The 17569-nt window shown below is 41.7% G+C and overlaps 1 protein-coding gene across 1 annotated transcript in view; it reads left to right on the forward strand.

The window, feature by feature from the left end:
- The first annotated feature begins 14414 nt into the window (after positions 1-14414).
- MFSD14B (major facilitator superfamily domain containing 14B) overlaps positions 14415-17569 on the forward strand; it is a 31765-nt gene continuing 28610 nt past the window's right edge. The window contains exon 1 of the mRNA XM_056325052.1: positions 14415-14700. Coding sequence (XP_056181027.1) covers positions 14479-14700 — 222 coding nt within the window. The 5' untranslated portion in view covers positions 14415-14478. The remainder of the gene's footprint in view (positions 14701-17569) is intronic.

Below are 17569 nucleotides of genomic sequence, written 5' to 3' on the forward strand. Positions count from 1 at the left end.
AGTCCAGGCAGTAAAAAAAGTTGAGAAAATTCACCAGGGACAATATGTTATGGTAAATTTACCACAAATTGGAACTGTGCCTCACGGGCCACTTGCTTGGGAAGTTACTGATAGCAATGGAGCAAAACATAAAATCAATACTAGATAGTTTTATCCTGTATCATGAAAGGGGTAACATGTTTGGCTTTCCCCACTGAAACCTTTCCTTCTTTTCTCTCACAGGAGAAAACAAATCTATATTGATGGTAACAACAACAATGGCAGCGTACTCCTAACTCAGTCTTGTTTTTCCTCTTAATTTGGCGAGTATAGTCCATCCAGCTCAAACACAAAAATTTTGGGACCATGTACTACTAAATTATACTGGAAGTGTCGGGATCTCACCAAAACATAAAAACTTGAACCTTCCTACTCTGCTAATACATGAAAATGAAGCATGTCTAAAGGATGGATGGACATGAGAAACTCCGTATGAAAAAGAAATTGGGATTTGCAATAGTAATAGTATCACTTCAAGTAATACTATCACTTCAAGCCATACCAGAGAAAGAGATAAAAATAAGATAGCAGAACCAGATTGCTGGTACAGTTTCACTGTTACACAAACTATACTCGCATTTTGGCTTTGGGTTGATCATGGTGTAGAACTATTGTTTGATTTTATGATTAGTAAGTATGAAGTGTGGAATTTGTGTATGACAATTTGTGTATGCATACATACTTCTTGATGTACCCAATCCTGGTCTAAATTTATCTGTACTAGCACTGCACAATAACATGATCTTTCATAGGCAGGAATGGATGTGTTTGTATGAGAATCCTTTGTGATTTTATGCTTACAGACACCACCACTGTGGACATATATAATCACTCAAATACCTGTATTTGTAATTTTACTGAGATTATGGGATGCAACTTTAAACAGCTCAGCTCCTACCAATTGCTACAATCTCCTATCAGGATTTACTACTTATGCCCATTGGAATGAATCTCACATTGGTAAGAAAACTGTTGCAACATGATGACTTGAGTCAATTGCTAGAATGAATCCAGACCAATGAAGAACCCTAATTAATGTCCTGATGACACAGAGAAAATTCACTGTATCCTAGAAAGCATGAAGAAAGATGGAAAACATCACTGGTGGGATACCTTATTTGGATGGTCACTGACAAAAGCAACAGGGACTTTGAATGGAATGCTACATCACAGTGTACTTTTGTTAATTTCTGTCATATTATACTTGTTGTTGAACATTATTTTGTGGACATTATGTTAGTGTGGAGGATAGCTGGACAGATGGCACTGTTACAAAAACCTGTTTGCTTATATAATATTGCATTTAAACAAAGGTAGGGTAACCAAAGGTTTCCTTCAAATCACAACTTCAATATGGTATTAATCTGTTCATAAGCACAGAAGCAAGAGGCAACCCTGAGAGGTGAGAGGCTGCCACCCTGAGAGAGATGGATTGGCTTTAGTCACAGGATGGATTGTGATGGTGCATCTCGCTCCCTCCCCTGGGCCCCTCTATGATCTCAGGAATCCCTGTTAGGCCTTACCCGCTGTGTAATGAGTTGGTGGTTAAGCATCCCTTGATGGTGCCAGCAACTCTTGCACAGCTGAGGTGAGAAATAGCACTGACTGCATCAGAAGCATTCCTTCTCTGAATTGTAACATCCCCTTACAAGCCCTGGAACATCCCTTATCTGAATCTGAGAGGTACAGTATAACTCTCACAGGAATTTTGAAAAACTTTGAAAAGTTTATTATATTCTCTTATTTAATTATAATATTATATATATGTACTATATATTATTATTTTTTATATTATATATTTATTATTATGAATATTTCATTTATTTATTTGCTGACCAATTACAGAAATTTACTGATGACTAAAGCCAATCATCTCTGACCCTAAAGACAGTGATTCTAAGTGAGGCTCTTTGAGCTCTCCTGGACCGCAGTAGGCTGTGAACAGCATCTCCTTCTGCATGGGACACCTTTCAGAGCTCGCAAACTCCCAACTTGATGATGTTAGGAGGACCATCACCAAAATCTAACAATTGAACCTGGGCCAATACCCACATCCTCCTTGAGTCTCAACCCTTCATCTGTTGAGAAATGTAAAGGCATTCAACATATTTCACTGAATTGGAGGGGAACTTTTTAGTAGGTATATACCTTTGTATATTTGCATCTATCTATCTATCTATCTATATCTCTTTTATGCTTGTTCATGTGTGTGTGAGTTGATTTAGGTACTTCATAATCGTATAGTATAAGTATTACTAGTCCAAATCCATAGTTAAGCTGCTTTTGTAATTTAAGTAAATTGTATTGACTCACTTTGGAAATGCTAGATTAATCATAGGTTAAGTGCTCCTAAAATCCTATGAACAACCTTAAAGTGTGAATAAACCTTAGATACCCTTTAGATATAAACTGTTGTCCAAGTCTGAATCTAGGACCAGATCTGGCCACACCTAAGCTCTATTAAGAATTTAGAAAGCAAGGGGGTCCACTCTGAACCTTGTGACTCAACAGGAGGGTCCCCATTACCCTTTTATGTCTTTAGTCTTTGTGTAAATCATTCCAGCTTACTGTGAGTTTGATTCTTCTTTGTATGATTTATCTATGTAAGAAGTAATAGAGTGGACCTTGCCACCGAACTTTGTGAAGTTGCACTCTCAGAAATTTGTATTAAAAGTATTTGCTAATACCTTTAATGGTGACTATTTAAGCAACCTAAACCACTCATTCATGACAGAAGGACTTCCACTGGTATGCCAGCTAGTAAAAGAAGGTCAGAGAAAGTGTATCCCCTCTGACAAACATGACTGGCAAACTGGAAGCAATGGATGAGGAGAAGGCTGAGGTATTCCACATTTTTGCCTCAGTCTTCACTGGAACCTCTCTTCCCACACCTCTCGGGTGAATGGACTGCAAGACGAGGACTTGGGGAGCAAAGTCCTTCCCACTGTAAGAGGAGATCAGGCTTGTGACCACCTGGGGAACCTGGACATATATATGTCTATGGGACCTGATGAGATGCATCCCAGAGTCCAGAAGGAATTGGTTGATGTAGTTGCCAAGCCACTCTCCATGATATTGGAAAAGTCATGGCAGGCAGGTGAAGTGCCCAGGTGACTGAAAAAAGGGAAATATTGCACCCATTTCTAAAAAGGGTGGAAAGGAGGACCCTGGGAAGTACTCACCTATCAGCCTCACCTCTGTACCTTGGAAGATCATGGAACAGATCCTCCTGGAAGCTCTGCTATGGCACATGGAGGACAGGGAGCTGATTAGACACAGCCAGCATGGCCTTGCCAAGGGCAAATCCTGCCTGACTAACCTAGTGGCCTGCAGTGATGGAGTGACTACATCAGTGGACAAGGGAAAAGCTATGGATGTCATACATCTGGACTTCTGTAAGGCCTTTAACACAGTCTTCCACAACATCTTTCTTTCTAAGTTGGAGAGATATGGATTGACTGTTCAGTGGATGAGGAATTTGTTAGATGGTCACATGCAGAGGGTGGTCAATGGTTTAAAGTCCAGATGGAGATCTGTGATGAGTGGTATCCCTCAGGGGTCCATATTGAGACCAGCACTGTTTAATACCTTTATCAATAACTGACTGTGGGATCGAGTGCACCCTCAGCAAGTTTGCAGACAAAACCAAGCTGTGTGGTGCAGTTGACATGCCTGAGGGATGGGATGCCATCCAGAGATACATGGTCAAGGTCAATAAGTGGCCAAGTTCAACAAAGCCAAGTGCAAGGTCCTATACCTGGGCTGGGGCAACCCTCAGTATCAATACAGGCTGAAGGGTGAAGGGATTGAGAGCCACCCTGTGGAGAAAGATTTGGCATAACTAGTGGATGAAAAGTTGGACATGACCCAGCGATGGGAGCTCACAGCCCAGAAAGCCAGCCACATCCTGGGCTGCATCAAACAGTGAAAGAGGTGTGGCCAGCAGGTCGAGGGAGGTTATCCTGCCCCTCTACATTGCTCTTGTGAGACCCCATCTGGAGCACTGCATCCAGCTGTGGAGCCCTCAGCACAGGAAAGACATGGACCTGCTGGAGTGGGTGCAGAGAAGGGCCACAAAAATGATCAGAGGGATGGAACCTCTCCTATGAGGAAAAGCTAAGACAGTTGGGGTTGTTCAGGCTGGAGAACAGAAGGCTCCAGGGAGACTTTATTGCAGCCTTTCAATACTTAAAGGGGACTTAGAAGAAAGATGGGGACAAAATTGTTAGCAGGGTCTGTTGCAATAGGAAAAAGGGTAACGGTTTCCAAACTAAGAGAGCGTGGATTCAGATTAGATATAAGGAATATTTTTTTTTTTCAAATGAGGGTGGTGAAACACTGGAACAGGTTTCCCAGAGAGGTGGTAGATGGCCCATTCCTAGAAACATTCAAGGTCAAGTTGGATGGGGCTCTGAGCAACCTGATCTAGGTGAAGATGTCCCTGCTCATTGCAAAGGGGGGTTGGACTAGATGAACTTGAAAGGTTCCTTCCAACCCCAACTATTCTGTGATTCTTTCTTGCATTTTGAATGAACGGAGATTAGCGTAGTAGCTCTGTCAAGCTGTTGACCAGTCGTGTTTCTTATCAAGACTAAGTGGAGCTATTGTGCATCCTACATTTTGTAACACATAGATGCTATATTAAGCAACTGTTTTATAATTGATTTAGAGGTTGAAATAGGCAATACCACAGGGGAAAATGCTAATGCTCAGCTGACTTTTCCTTAGTCTCTTCCCATGCTATGAGGTAATTTCACATGAAGTAGCAGACAAAAACATTCAAGCCAACTAGTTATTAGGATTTGTCAGGAATATGATTTTTTAAAACATCTGCATGCTAATCTTCCAGGTCTTCTCTGACTACAGTAACATGTCAACAATAATTCTTGCTACTCATTAGCAATGGCATTTTTACAGGTTTTGAAAGGACATTTACCTGAGTTTGCTTAATTTAGCTATAATATATTCATGTACCTAACAGTAAAGCACTTTGTAAACAAGTACACCAAGACTGCTTTGAGCAGAATACCTAAATTGATGTCTATCCCTGGATGTATTCCTATAAAAAACAAAGGTAGAATGTGCACAACACCTTCTTCAGTTCACAGTGAACAACACTTGTTCCTGAATGATAACTATTATATTTGCATATAATCTACTTGACAGCTATTAATAGTAATTATGGAAACCATATTTCCATTGCACATATAAATCTGAAGCAAATCCATTACACATTTTTTGAGTACTCATGTGTATCCCTCTTATGGCTGTACACAAACTATATGACAAATGAAATTGAAATTTGCTTCCACTACTCCTTATCTAGGGCAGGAAATTATCCATATCCTGTAGCTGTGTATCACTGAATTGCACAAAATTTCCTGTAAGCATGTTAGCCTGAATAGTTGCAAGTTAGCACTCATAAGCATTTACACAACACATGCAGCTGCAAATGATCTCACGTCTCATATTTTGTCACTAATTTTTGCTGTATGTTTTTATATGTTACACAGCTTATCCATAACAATAGTTTGTACTTCTTGATATAACACCTAATTTTGACCTTTGCTACTTTTGTCTATAGACTTAAGGAAATGGTATAACCAACATGTATGTCCTTCTCTGATAAACGAAGTATGCCCTTCCTGTGGTATCCTCCACAAAGTCGCATCAGTGTGAGTGACCAGTGATGAATAAGAATGTTGTATAAGTAATTTACATGGTATACTTCCATTCTTTTTCCATAATAATTTCACCTTAATATTATTGTATTAATTTATTTTTTGTTTAGAAAACAGCACATGCTACTGTGACATGCACACATCCTGTGACATGGATGCTTTTAGTACAGAATGCATTACCTATCATCCAGGAAGAAAACTTTCTGGTCCTTCCTGAAACATACAAAGCTTCACTGAAGCTGTTGCAGAAAAATGCAAAACTCAATTATGAAAAAAAAAATGCAAAAAAGGGATTATAAAAACCAATTCCATATGCTAGATACCTGGCAGCAACAGCAAACTGTTCTAACTGGACAAAATATTTCTGCATGCATATACAAATACAGCAGGTTAACAAATAATGACTTAGATACGTCTAAATAAATTCAAAATCACAGAATGGTTCAGGTTGAAAGGGACCTCTGGAGGTCATCTTGTTCAAGCCCTGTACTCAAGCAGTGCCAGCTACAGCCAGTTGCCTAGAACCATGTTCAGATGGCTTCTAAGTGCCTACAAGGACAGAGACTCCACAACTTCTCTGGGCTACATTTTCCCATGCTCAGTTACCCTCACAGTGAAAATGTGTTTCCTGATGTTCAGGAGGAACCTCCTGAGTTTCAGCCAACTGCCTCTTGCCCTGTCAGTTAAAGAGGATGTAACAGTCTTCAGGGAACCAATTAGATGGAAGCTGATTTATGTATTTTGTTCTCATGTCCAACCAAAATGTGTAGCGCAGAGAATTCCGGCAGAAACTTCAGTTCATTTCAGGAAAAGAAACAAACAAGTCTTGCAGTTCATGTTGAAAAGTCCTCAGCACTGCCAGTCACTCATGGATGACATTTGGCATTGTACATGTCTTCAATTCCAAAGGTGTGAAATATTGCCTTCAGTCAAAATAACAAGCATTTACCTTCAATCACAAAAATCTCAGCATCAGATATCACACGATGAATATTTAAAATTAGGCAGAGGGTAGGACATGCTGCTTTAAATTCTATTTCAAGATTAGTTAAGCTGCTGTTCTTCAAATTTCCACTACAGCTAATTCATTTCCACCTCCAGTATTACCATTTTTCAAAATATAAAAGATTTGTTTCTTCCAGCTGGTGGAAGATAATAGCCATGTCATAGTGTTGCAGAACTAAGTCAGTGCACCAGCCTAGGTAATGTCACAGAAGGAAGCCTCCAGCTCCTGGAGTCAGCCCTGGAGATTTTGTGGTGGTCCCATAGCAGATAGAACGTTGGCAGTGGCAGTTGGTAAGAAAGCCAGCCCAGAACGTGTATGAAAAGGGCTGTGCCAGCCCAGTCTGGTAGGTGAGCAGCCAGGTGAGATGGGGCAGGGGTTGCTCAAGGTGACTGAGGATGGCCACTTTGTACTGCAGTCACTTTGTACTGTGGACAGGGAAGCGACCGGACCATGGAGCACTCCTGTCCTTTTCTCTGCCAATGAGCTGTACAACTGCACGTTCTACAGGACAGATAAGGCAGCACCAACCCCTACTCCACTGTGTTCTTACAGTGATCTGGAAGCTCCCCAAAGCCATGGGAAAAGGGGCTTTCTGCCCTTTCTTACTGAGGTACCCTGGGGCCAAGGTGCTGGCACTAGCCGTAGTGATGGAGTGGCCATGTACAACTCAGCAGAACGCTGGTGGAAAAAACTATGAGCAGGCAGGTGCAGCGGGGAAGCGAGTGCAGTGCACAGGGGCAGGGGCTCCCTGTGGTGGTGGAGGCTGGCTGCTTTCTGCTGCAGTTGGATGTGCAGATGGGGAAATGACCTGACCACAGTATGCTCCTGTCATCTCCCTCCTCTGCTACTGAGCTGCACCATTGCCAACAGTCCTACAGTACAGGTAAGGCAGCACCAACTCCTGCTCCATGATGGTCTCACAGGCAGCTGGAATATCCCCAAAGCCATGGGCAAAGGGAACTGTGTGCCTTTTTTCACTGTGTACCCTGGGTCTCAGCTCCTGTTACTAGCCCCAGGGAGGTAGCAGCCATACCAGATTGCATAGAATGCTTGTGGTGGCCAGCATGGTTGCTCCAGCATTGGTGTCTCCTGGCCATCAGGTAGGCACGTAATGGACAGCTTTCCTATGAGACTGGAAGAGCCCTAGGAGGAGGGCAGGGGCTACTGGTGGCAACAGAGGGTGGCTGCTTCAGTTGGTGGTTCTCCCGTCTTTGACAGTTGCAGCACTAAACAGGTGCATGTGCAGACCTTGGCACACTTCTGTCCTCTTCTTCCTCTGCTACTCAGCCAAGGAATGCTGCAACTTTCTGCAAGGATATTGACCAAACCATAAAGAAACATATTATCCTGTACTTCTACACTTTATCTAGTACCCTGTGACAGTGCTATGGTCCTACAGGCAGCTGGAAGGTTCCCAGAGCTGTGGAGAAAAACAGCTCTGCAGCACCCACATTTTTGTGTGAAATTTATTACAGAATGAAAAGTTTATAAATACAAATTTCTGACTCAGTAACCTATTTTTCCTGAACTTAATTTTCTTGAAGGCTAGTAAAGCTATTTTGCTGCAACCAATAAAGTAAAATACTATGTGGCTACAGGATTCTTCATTCAGAAGGAAAACAAATCACTATAGAAATGGCTTAGACAATTAAGGCTATTTTAGTTGTGTACCTATACATTATTTCACTATGTAAGTGCTCCTGAGTAGTGGTAGGAGCAGATAAAGTTTTGAAACAAAACCAGATTTTGATCAAAACATGATCAAACTTCTTAACTGTGCAATAACTTTACTAAATGCTTGACCTAAAAAATAACTGCAAAAGTTCAAAATCACAACTTACTACAATACGAGGGCCAAGTGACTTTTAGATAATGCCATGTTTCAAGCACAGAGAAGAAATAAAAATGGTAAGTACAAGCTCATATAATACGAATTTCTTATTTACAGGTCAAGCAAACAAGTTCATATAATATGAATTTTTTATTCATGGGTCAAGCAAATGTTGCAACACAAGCAAAAGTCTCATTAAAGTTGAATTATCAAGTAATACACAGATGCAATTGGAAGACATCCAGCAAGCAACAGGTACATTAGCAGAATATATCTTGGGACTGGATGATCTCCAATGAGCTCTGCTGTAATCCATTTTCCACTTGCTAATGCCATCTTTGAACAATGACGGAAAATATGTATTAAGTTCAGCAAGAATACTTGGAAATGTATTAATGAACTCATTTCACCTAAAGAACCTTGAAGAAAAGGATTCACCTTTGTATATTTATTATGCTTGTTACTGTTTCATACAGTCAATGACAGTACTTCTGACAGCTCCCAAGCTAGAAATCTTTTTCTGATAAAAAGGAAAGTTTAAAAATTGAGACTCAGTGAGCTGAAAGTGAAGTAATAAACCCCTCTTTTATTATTTTTTGCTTTTCCTTCACTCCGTATTCTACTTACCTGTTGTACCTGCTGTTTTCACTCATAGTGTAATGACTGACTATCTGTAGGTTCAATGTTGTCAGAAATTCCATCCTCAGAATTTGAACTAAATTACAACTCATACTATGGCTAGGGAAGAGAGGTCTCAAATCACTTTTGAAAATGGAGTTCTGATAAGTGTTAGATAATTTTTTAAAAGTTGCTTGATTTTCTAGTACCTCTTACTGGAAGACACAATATTTGATGTTATCACTAGGATACTTTTAATTTCCCTGTGTTTCTGTCCTTGTCCAGTTCTCCCGCTTTTTTTTTTTTTTCTTTTTATGGGATTCTAAAAGCTAACTTCATTTGTTATCCTTTGTATTAAAAATCATAGATAAAAGTGATACAGAACTAACCAAATTCAATTAACTTCATTACAATAAGGAGGACCTTGAGATTTCTGCCATCATTCTTAAAGTGTAAAATGCAAAGGCATTACTGTGACTATTAATGAAATTGATGTAGGAATGAAAGTGTGTTAAGCATAATAACAACAAACATGGTATGAGACTATTAATATAATTAATATATTTTATTAATATAAGTTTTTAAATAGTCACAAACTAGGCAATGTCAGAAATTAATTTTGCCTGTTGATCTCAATTAATTTTCATTGGATTTGTGTGTATGCATTCTTCCTTTTAGTTATTAGTACATTTGATTAATTCTCGTTTGAGAAACTTCTTTCAAAACTGAGCAGTAACAAGGATCTAAGAACATAATTATTACTTACATACAATGTAATTATTTAGTATTTGCCTTCAGGAGAATTTGAACCCAGTCACAGGGCACCCCTGTGCTAACCAGTCTTCCTTTATAAAAATGAATAAACAAATGAAACTGCAGTTTCAAAAAGTTCATAGATTACAGAAATGATGATGCTACTAATTCCAAATTAAAATGACTTGTGCCCAAGTTTTTTTCTGTAATTGTTGTATGGTAGTGTATGAAATGGTACTGCAATAGTGCTAGGGACAAAGAAGAAAAAACCCTAAAAAGTAACAGACTTTCAGCCACTGAAATCTATGAATAGTGGCCATAGTGCCCCAAACACATCAAGATTTACTCAGAAAAAAGCTACAAGAGCTTGTGCTGAACCTAAGAATGGTCAAAAAAATCTACCAGTTTACTGAAGAGATAAGGACAATACATTTTAATTGCATAGAATTGTGTAGATAACCTGAACACTGCAACAAGCAACAAAATGCCTGTTGTTAAACCAGATTAGAAAATACTCTTCCTTTGAAACTATAACCCCATCTAGTGGGACTCCTTTTTAATAGCTGATAGGATTTGACCTGTTTCTCACTCTGAGTATTCTGTGTTAGTAAAGACCATCAAATAGAAGTGGCAGATTCCCAGGTTTTGCCTGCACCAGATTTCTCCTTAAAGTATACTATCTTTGCTACCGTTATTGTTACTTTCTCAGCAACAAGAGTGGACGCATGCAGGGAACCATCTACTGTATTATCTGGATGAGCTCTGAAAAGACTTAGTGTAACACTGTGGGAAAAAAAAAAAAGTTAAGTATCTAGTTTTATGAGATGTATGCTATTATAGCTAGAAAAGTACAGGGAAGAAGTAGTGTCAGTCAATGGTCTCTGTAGTACTTTACTGATTTCTTTCAAAGCTGTCTGCGGTCAGAGGAAATTAATAAATTACAAGGGGGCCCAAGACCATAAAAGAAAACAATCTTACTGTAGTGAATGTTGGGGACTAGGCTATCATGAATTTGAGCAAAGCAGTAATGAATTCTGGCAGTGCACACAGCTAAATGGCAGTATGAGCACATTCCACTGGTTTTGTTCCTTTTGCCTTTAATAACAAAGCAATTGAACAGGAAAGATGGCTAGTCAGTCCTAAAATCTTCTCACCAGGAACTGTGATGTATGGAGTAAGGAGAACATGGAGGGTGTTTCTGGTCCACAATACCTATAGCTCTTATGATTGTAACACATAGCTCAGACCAAATGTAGAAACTAAGGCAACCCTGCAGAATGAGCTGGCCCACTCCTTCCACACACTATGGCTTCATTGGCAGGTGTCTTCAAGTTTTTATTAACACCTCACTGAGTAAGAGGATCTTCATCAGCACCCTGCCAAGACAGAGCACTCTACAAGCTGCAGGAATCACTTTCTCAAGTTCTGCCTGTGCTTAAGCTGGGCCCAACCAATGACATCACTTTCTGCATTGAAATGATTCTGTAATCTTCGGTATTTCTTTGATCAGTAATAACGGTTATTAGCACTGACAGACAAATTACCATCAATTTTCTAGAGAGTATACACCTGATGACACAAATGGGGCAGTTATACTTATGTCAGACCAGCTGCTGGATACTTGCAAAGTTGGTCGGACAGTGCTATTGTGGTTTCTGCTTCAAAGACTTGGAGTCTGTAAGACTGCCAAGACTCAAGCCTTAAAATAAAAGAGCAGATATGCAGAGCTACACCAAACTTCCATCTATCCTGGTTCAGAGACATAAGTGTATGTTTATGGAGAAAGTGAAAAATATGAGCAACAGCAGAAGGATCTTCCAACTAACTCAACCACTTTCATGCAGCCAGCAGCTTAGGACTTTAGAAAGTTTAATAGCCCTTAATGGAGTTTTATTCCACAAATTTGTGTCATTCCCTTTTAAACCACTTGTACTTTTGAACCAAAGTATCCTATGGAAATGAGTTTCATGATTTAATGACAATTTGCCTGGAAAACCACTTGCTTCTGTTTGTTTTATACTTTTTACCTGATCATTCCATTTAGTAGCTCCTCTTCCTGCACTCAGAGAGTATAAAGTAATGATGACAGACACTTTCTCCACACCAGTCAGGTTTTTATGGGTCTCCACATGCTACTTGTGTGTGTGTGTCTGTCTGTGTGTTACTTCCTTTTTGCGAAGGGGGTAAGAATGGCATGCAGACTTCATGGATTCATGATAAGTTGACATAGTATTTTAAGCTTTTTTCTCATCTAGTTACCCCCTAATATTTTTTTAATTTGTTTTCCTTTCTAACCACTTCTGAGCATTCAGAAAACTACCTATACAGTTTCTACTATCTTTCCTAAGTAGAAATAGCTAATTCAGAGACCTATAAACCCAATGACTAATCAGAATTCTTTTCCCCTAGATGACCTTCTTTCATCAACACTTTCAGCAGACATTTTAGCTTTGACTCATTTATTGTTCTACAATTCTTCATTGTTTTCATCATGCTGAGAAGCATTCTGCAATAAACTTTGTATCTTCGTTACTAATCCCCCCTCCAGATGGCTTAAAAATATTGCTTTAGTCTAAAAAGCATACAGCACAGAATTGAGACAAACTGTACTAGTAGCATCTCTTCATAAACTGAGTATTTATTCTTTCTTTTTGCTTCCAGTTATTTGGTTAACTGGTTCTTCATAAATATTATATACCTAGCTCAGCATGTGGACAAAACTCTTCACACTTAAAATTCTTTACATAATAAGGACATATTGCCATAAAATTACTGGTAGCTGTCTATCAAGTCTGAATAAACTGCCATAAAAGTTGATGGAAGAGTTTCTGTTGATTTGTATATGAATTGAATTAAACACTTCGGTGATATATGTGAATATTTTAACACGGACTTTTTCAAAGTACAATGATGATTCCAAGCAATATTTTTTATGCGAACCTGATATGGGGGCCAGAAACCTGTCTACCTACAAAAGCTGACATATTAAGGTTATAAATTCATACCTTTCTAACTGAGGAAGCTGTTTGAATTAAAAAAGGTCTCAGTATTTTGCAGCCTGGTAATCAAAAAAAAAACCAACCCAAAACATTGAAAACTGTAAGGGATTAAGTCCCTTGGTTTTCAATTAAACGGAAAAATGGTTGAGTCTTCAAAGGAGAAAAAAATGTAACTACATTTCATAGTGGTGACTACTTTTGAAGAAATGAAAGGTTTCATAAGAGCTTCTAGGTTACCAGAACATAAAAAGTGGAAAGCAAACATGAAATTCTACACACAATTGGCTTGGGCAGGCTAGGAAAAGTAGTTTTAAAGAATATTTGTGGATCTCCTAATCTCTACATAAGAATTCTAATCTTCAGTATCCGTTTACTTCATAGTGTCCAGTTAGTTTAGTGATGGACTTGGCAGTCCTGGGTTAAGAGTTGGACTTGATCTCAAAGTCTTTTCCAACCTAAATGATTCTATGAATCTCTGTTCCTCTTAAAATGTTGAGGTCTACTTTAAACAAAAGGGCTTCAAAGAAAGGTCATACAGGGGAATGCTTTCAAGTCAACGCATGCTACTTTGCTGAAAGAACAAATTGTTAAATTGCAAACATACCACAGAAGGCAAATTTCACTGTGTGCTATAAAGTATCTGGCTTGTAATACAGTGACAAAACAGATACACAGGAAATAGAAAACAGCATTTTAAACTAACATTTATTATTCCAGCAAAGGGAAAACTACTGATCCTGCAAACAGCTCGGTACTTAGCGAGACAACGGCTTGACCCCAGTAACAACACATCGTGACTTGACCCCAGTAACAACACATCGTGACGGAAGTGTCTGCAGGACGGAAACCTCTCGGCGTCGGCCACACGGACGCTTTGACCTCTCTGGCGCACAACCCAGGCTGGACGGGCCCGCTCGGTTGGTATTTAATGGTCCGTTAGTAACCACAGCCTTCTCTGTCAGCGCTGCGTTACCTCCAAGCACTCTGTTCATGCACATCTGGCGAGCTCAGAGGTATGCAGTCCCACATGTGACAACCGGCTGGCCCCGTAGCGCTTCAGTGACAGGAAAACGAGCTCGCCATCGCACTCACCCGGTGGCGAAGGGCCGAGGGGGCCGTAAGTCTTACTGAAGCCACTCAGGGCGCTAAGTGGGAAGAGGGTCACTTCTCACGGGGAGGCCGGCAGCCCTCGCCGGGCGCGCCCCTGTCGGGCAGGCGGGGCGGGGCGGGGCGGGGCAGGCGGGGCGGGGCGGGGCGGGGCAGGCGGGGCGGGGCGGGGCGGGGCGGGGCGGGGCAGCCGGCGGCGCCTCAGCCGTTACGGGCCGCGCCACGCGCACCTCCCTTCGAACCCGCCGGAGGGGCGGGCGCGCGGCTTCCGGCCGGCCGGCAGCGGGTCGGCGGAGCGCAGGGGCGGGCCACGCGGTCACGTGACCCCGACGGCGGCGCCCCGCCCAGGCGGCGCGGCGGAGGCGGGGGCGGGAGCCAGCCTCAGCCCGCACCGCCCCCACCGCTCGTCCGGCCCGGGCGATCCGGGAGGATGGTGGGAGCGAGATGAGACCCGAGCCGGAGCCGCCGGCGGCTCCGGCCCGGCAGGGAGAGGGGGGGCAGGAGGAGGAGGAGGAAGAAGAAGAAGAAGAGGAGGAGGAGGAGGAGGAGGAGGAGGTGGCGGCGGCGGCGCCGCTGCCGCCGCCGAGGGAAAGCGGCGGCGCCAAGCGGGGGGGCTGCATCATGCTGGTGAAGAGGGTCGGCCTGAAGGTGGGCGGTGGCGGCGCGGTGAGTGCGGGGCGGGACTGGGGTCGGTGTGCTCGGCGGCGGGCGGGCGCCGCAGGCCCGGGGGGCGCTGCCGCGGTGCCAGCAGGGCCGGGCGGCCCGTGGCTGCCAGCGCCCGCCTCGCCTCCCGGCGGTGAGCGCCCAGCTGCCCCCGGCGCGGCCCGCGGGGCCCCAGAGGGCCCTGGGAGCCCGCTGGAAGCAGAGGTGCGGTGGGGTGGCGGGCTCCGCTGGCAGCGGCTGGCGGCACCTCGGGCCGGGCAGGCCCTGAGCGTCCCGCCGGCCGCGCCTCCTCCCTGTCAGCGCCAGGTCTCTGCCAGCCCCAGGGCATTCGTTACTAGTTTGCCTCGGGCAGAGGCGACTCCGGTAAGCAGGTGGTTGTAGACAAGTTTTCTTTAAACGTATGTAAATCCGAGGTTCCAGAGTTCTGGGAGGCGCCTCTTGGCGAACCTAACCTGCAGAGTTATCATGCAGCTTTAATAACTAAGCTCGTTCTGTTTCATCTCTTCCCACTACATTATATATTAAGATGTCCTTATGCAAATAAAAGGAGTTGGAAGGGAGTGGTCCGTGCACTCACTTGAAAGCGTCTGCAGGAGGGTTGTGTTCCTAAGTGTGGTAGTGGTGCGTGTAACTACTTCTAGAGAAACGTGCTTATAGTGACTTAAGCTTTTCCCTTTGTACGTGTGTGCTCACTGGATGCCTTAAAGCCAGATCTGAGATAACACCTCCTGAGCTTTCTGCAGTAGGTGGGGACAGGTGACTTGCTGCAGGCAGGATGGCCCGGACTGAGATGATACAAGCCATCCCGTTTTGTTGCCGGTGAGTCCAGGGTATGAAATGGGAGTAGAGGAACCCAGGGAATGCACACAGTAACAGAACAGGTGATCCAGTCATTGACAGTTTTTGAAGTGCTACAGATGCAAAACTAGGCAACGTCTTGCTGTGATAAATCTCTTTTGGCAGATTGAAATAACGTAAATTTTATTTGCAACCTGACACTAGCTGTTAATAGTTTTTTAGACTATGTTCATGTTTGGGTATTCCTGAATAATGTTTTTAATGATAATTTTCACACAAAATTAGATACGCTGTAAGCATTTCTTATGCCAAAAAATTTTAGAACAATGTTAAGTTTGTTTCAGGGAGTCAATATGTGCGAAGCAAGTCACTTACTTTCCCACAGATCTGCTACTGGAGAGAGGACAGTTTACTGTGTTATGTTAATATGAAGTGAATGAACTGGTAATATATTTAGCTGAGCATTAATAGTGTAGTATTAGCGTGATACCATGGCTAGAGCTCAAGAATGTAAAAAAATAATTGATATCAGTAGGTTGTCTCTTACTCATTGCTGATGAAGGTGTTAAGATACTTTTAATACATGATTAATCCAGAGAAGAGGAAAAAAAAAGTTATGTGGAATTCATTAATTAAATAAGTTATTTTATATAAGTTAATTCCAAAGTGACTGCTTCACACTTCTTGTAACTGACCACTTCTGTATTTGAGTCTTTCAATTCTCTTTTAGAAATGGTTATGTTTTTCAAGAAGCAGGTTGGACTCCTTCAAGAAGTGCTATGGATGTCTGCTTTATGATATATTTGCTATTCCAGGTTTGTGTACAGCAGCTACCATTTTGGACTCTAGAGATGTATGATGCGGTAACCTGGTCTGAAGTCAAAAGAGGTCTGAAGTGAGAATAGGAAAGTAACTGTAGAAGAGGCCCATTGACTTATTAGTTAAGAAATGTAAGCTTTCGGTTTTATCAGCATGGATGATGTCATTATATAGAAGAAAACCAGATACATTTAAATATGAACAAGGGGTAGGAAATGGAGACTACAGGTGGCTAATTTTTTTAAAAATCTGGGGACTTTCATTTTTTTATTTTTTGAAGAAGAGTAAAACTCAAGTGGAAAATAAATCCGTAACTGACACAGGCGCTTACCTGTTTTGTGTTGGTTTTTTTTGTATTAATCGTGGAATGCTTGTTAAAGTCAGATTAAGAATTAAAATAATGCTTTTCAGTACTTAAAGTATGCTGGTTTATCAGTCTGAAAATTTAGCTTCTAAATGACATAAGTTCTTAATTTATAAAATTCTCAGCTTTTGCTTCTTGGGTGTTTTTTTGCCCCCTCCTTCCTAGTTGTGCCCTTAAGGGACTTTGTGTGCCTGTAATGCATCTCCTACAAGAGAGAAAGACTTGGGGGTCTAGCCTTACCTTCTATACATTGGTGTAGGAGTAGTACAATTATACTTGCATCAGCTTAGGGTCTGCTTCACAGTTTTTGACTGAACAGTCTGCTTCCTACTTTGTTATTGCAGTTCCTACACCTCCCTGTGACTCTCATGTGGCTGTCATATTGCTAGAACTCTGTCTGCCTAGACTTTATTGGAAGAGCTTAGTAAAACTAAAATATGAGGGCCTGGATCATAGCTGTAGATTTAATTGTAGAGATTCTCTTTGATGTCAGTGGGAGTGTGTCCCTGGCATTTGAAAGTGGAAGCTTGCCCTTTAGGCTGCTGCTGAAGAAGTAAATAAATGGAAATTTGGTGAGCTGCTGCTTTGGTCTGTGAAGGATGTTTTAATTTTTATTCTGATTCTTTTGTCACATCAGATCAGTAGGACAAGTGGAAGAGTATGACCAAGTCTGTCAGGTTGCGCAAGGCTTTCTCTCTACTCCTGCAGCTTGCAAATAACAAGCTTCTAGTTTTTGATTGATCTGTAACTAATTTGACCCTGTTGAATGCATTGGTTTCACTGAATTGAAGAACTAAAATATAAATGCTGAATGAGTGATTTTTTTAATGAATTGAGTTACTGGCTCAAAACTACTAAGAACAATAGTATGTTTAAGTAAGTTCCACTGGA

This window comes from Falco biarmicus, chromosome Z (genome assembly GCF_023638135.1).
Source record: "Falco biarmicus isolate bFalBia1 chromosome Z, bFalBia1.pri, whole genome shotgun sequence".
NCBI classification, from domain to species: Eukaryota; Metazoa; Chordata; class Aves; order Falconiformes; family Falconidae; genus Falco; species Falco biarmicus.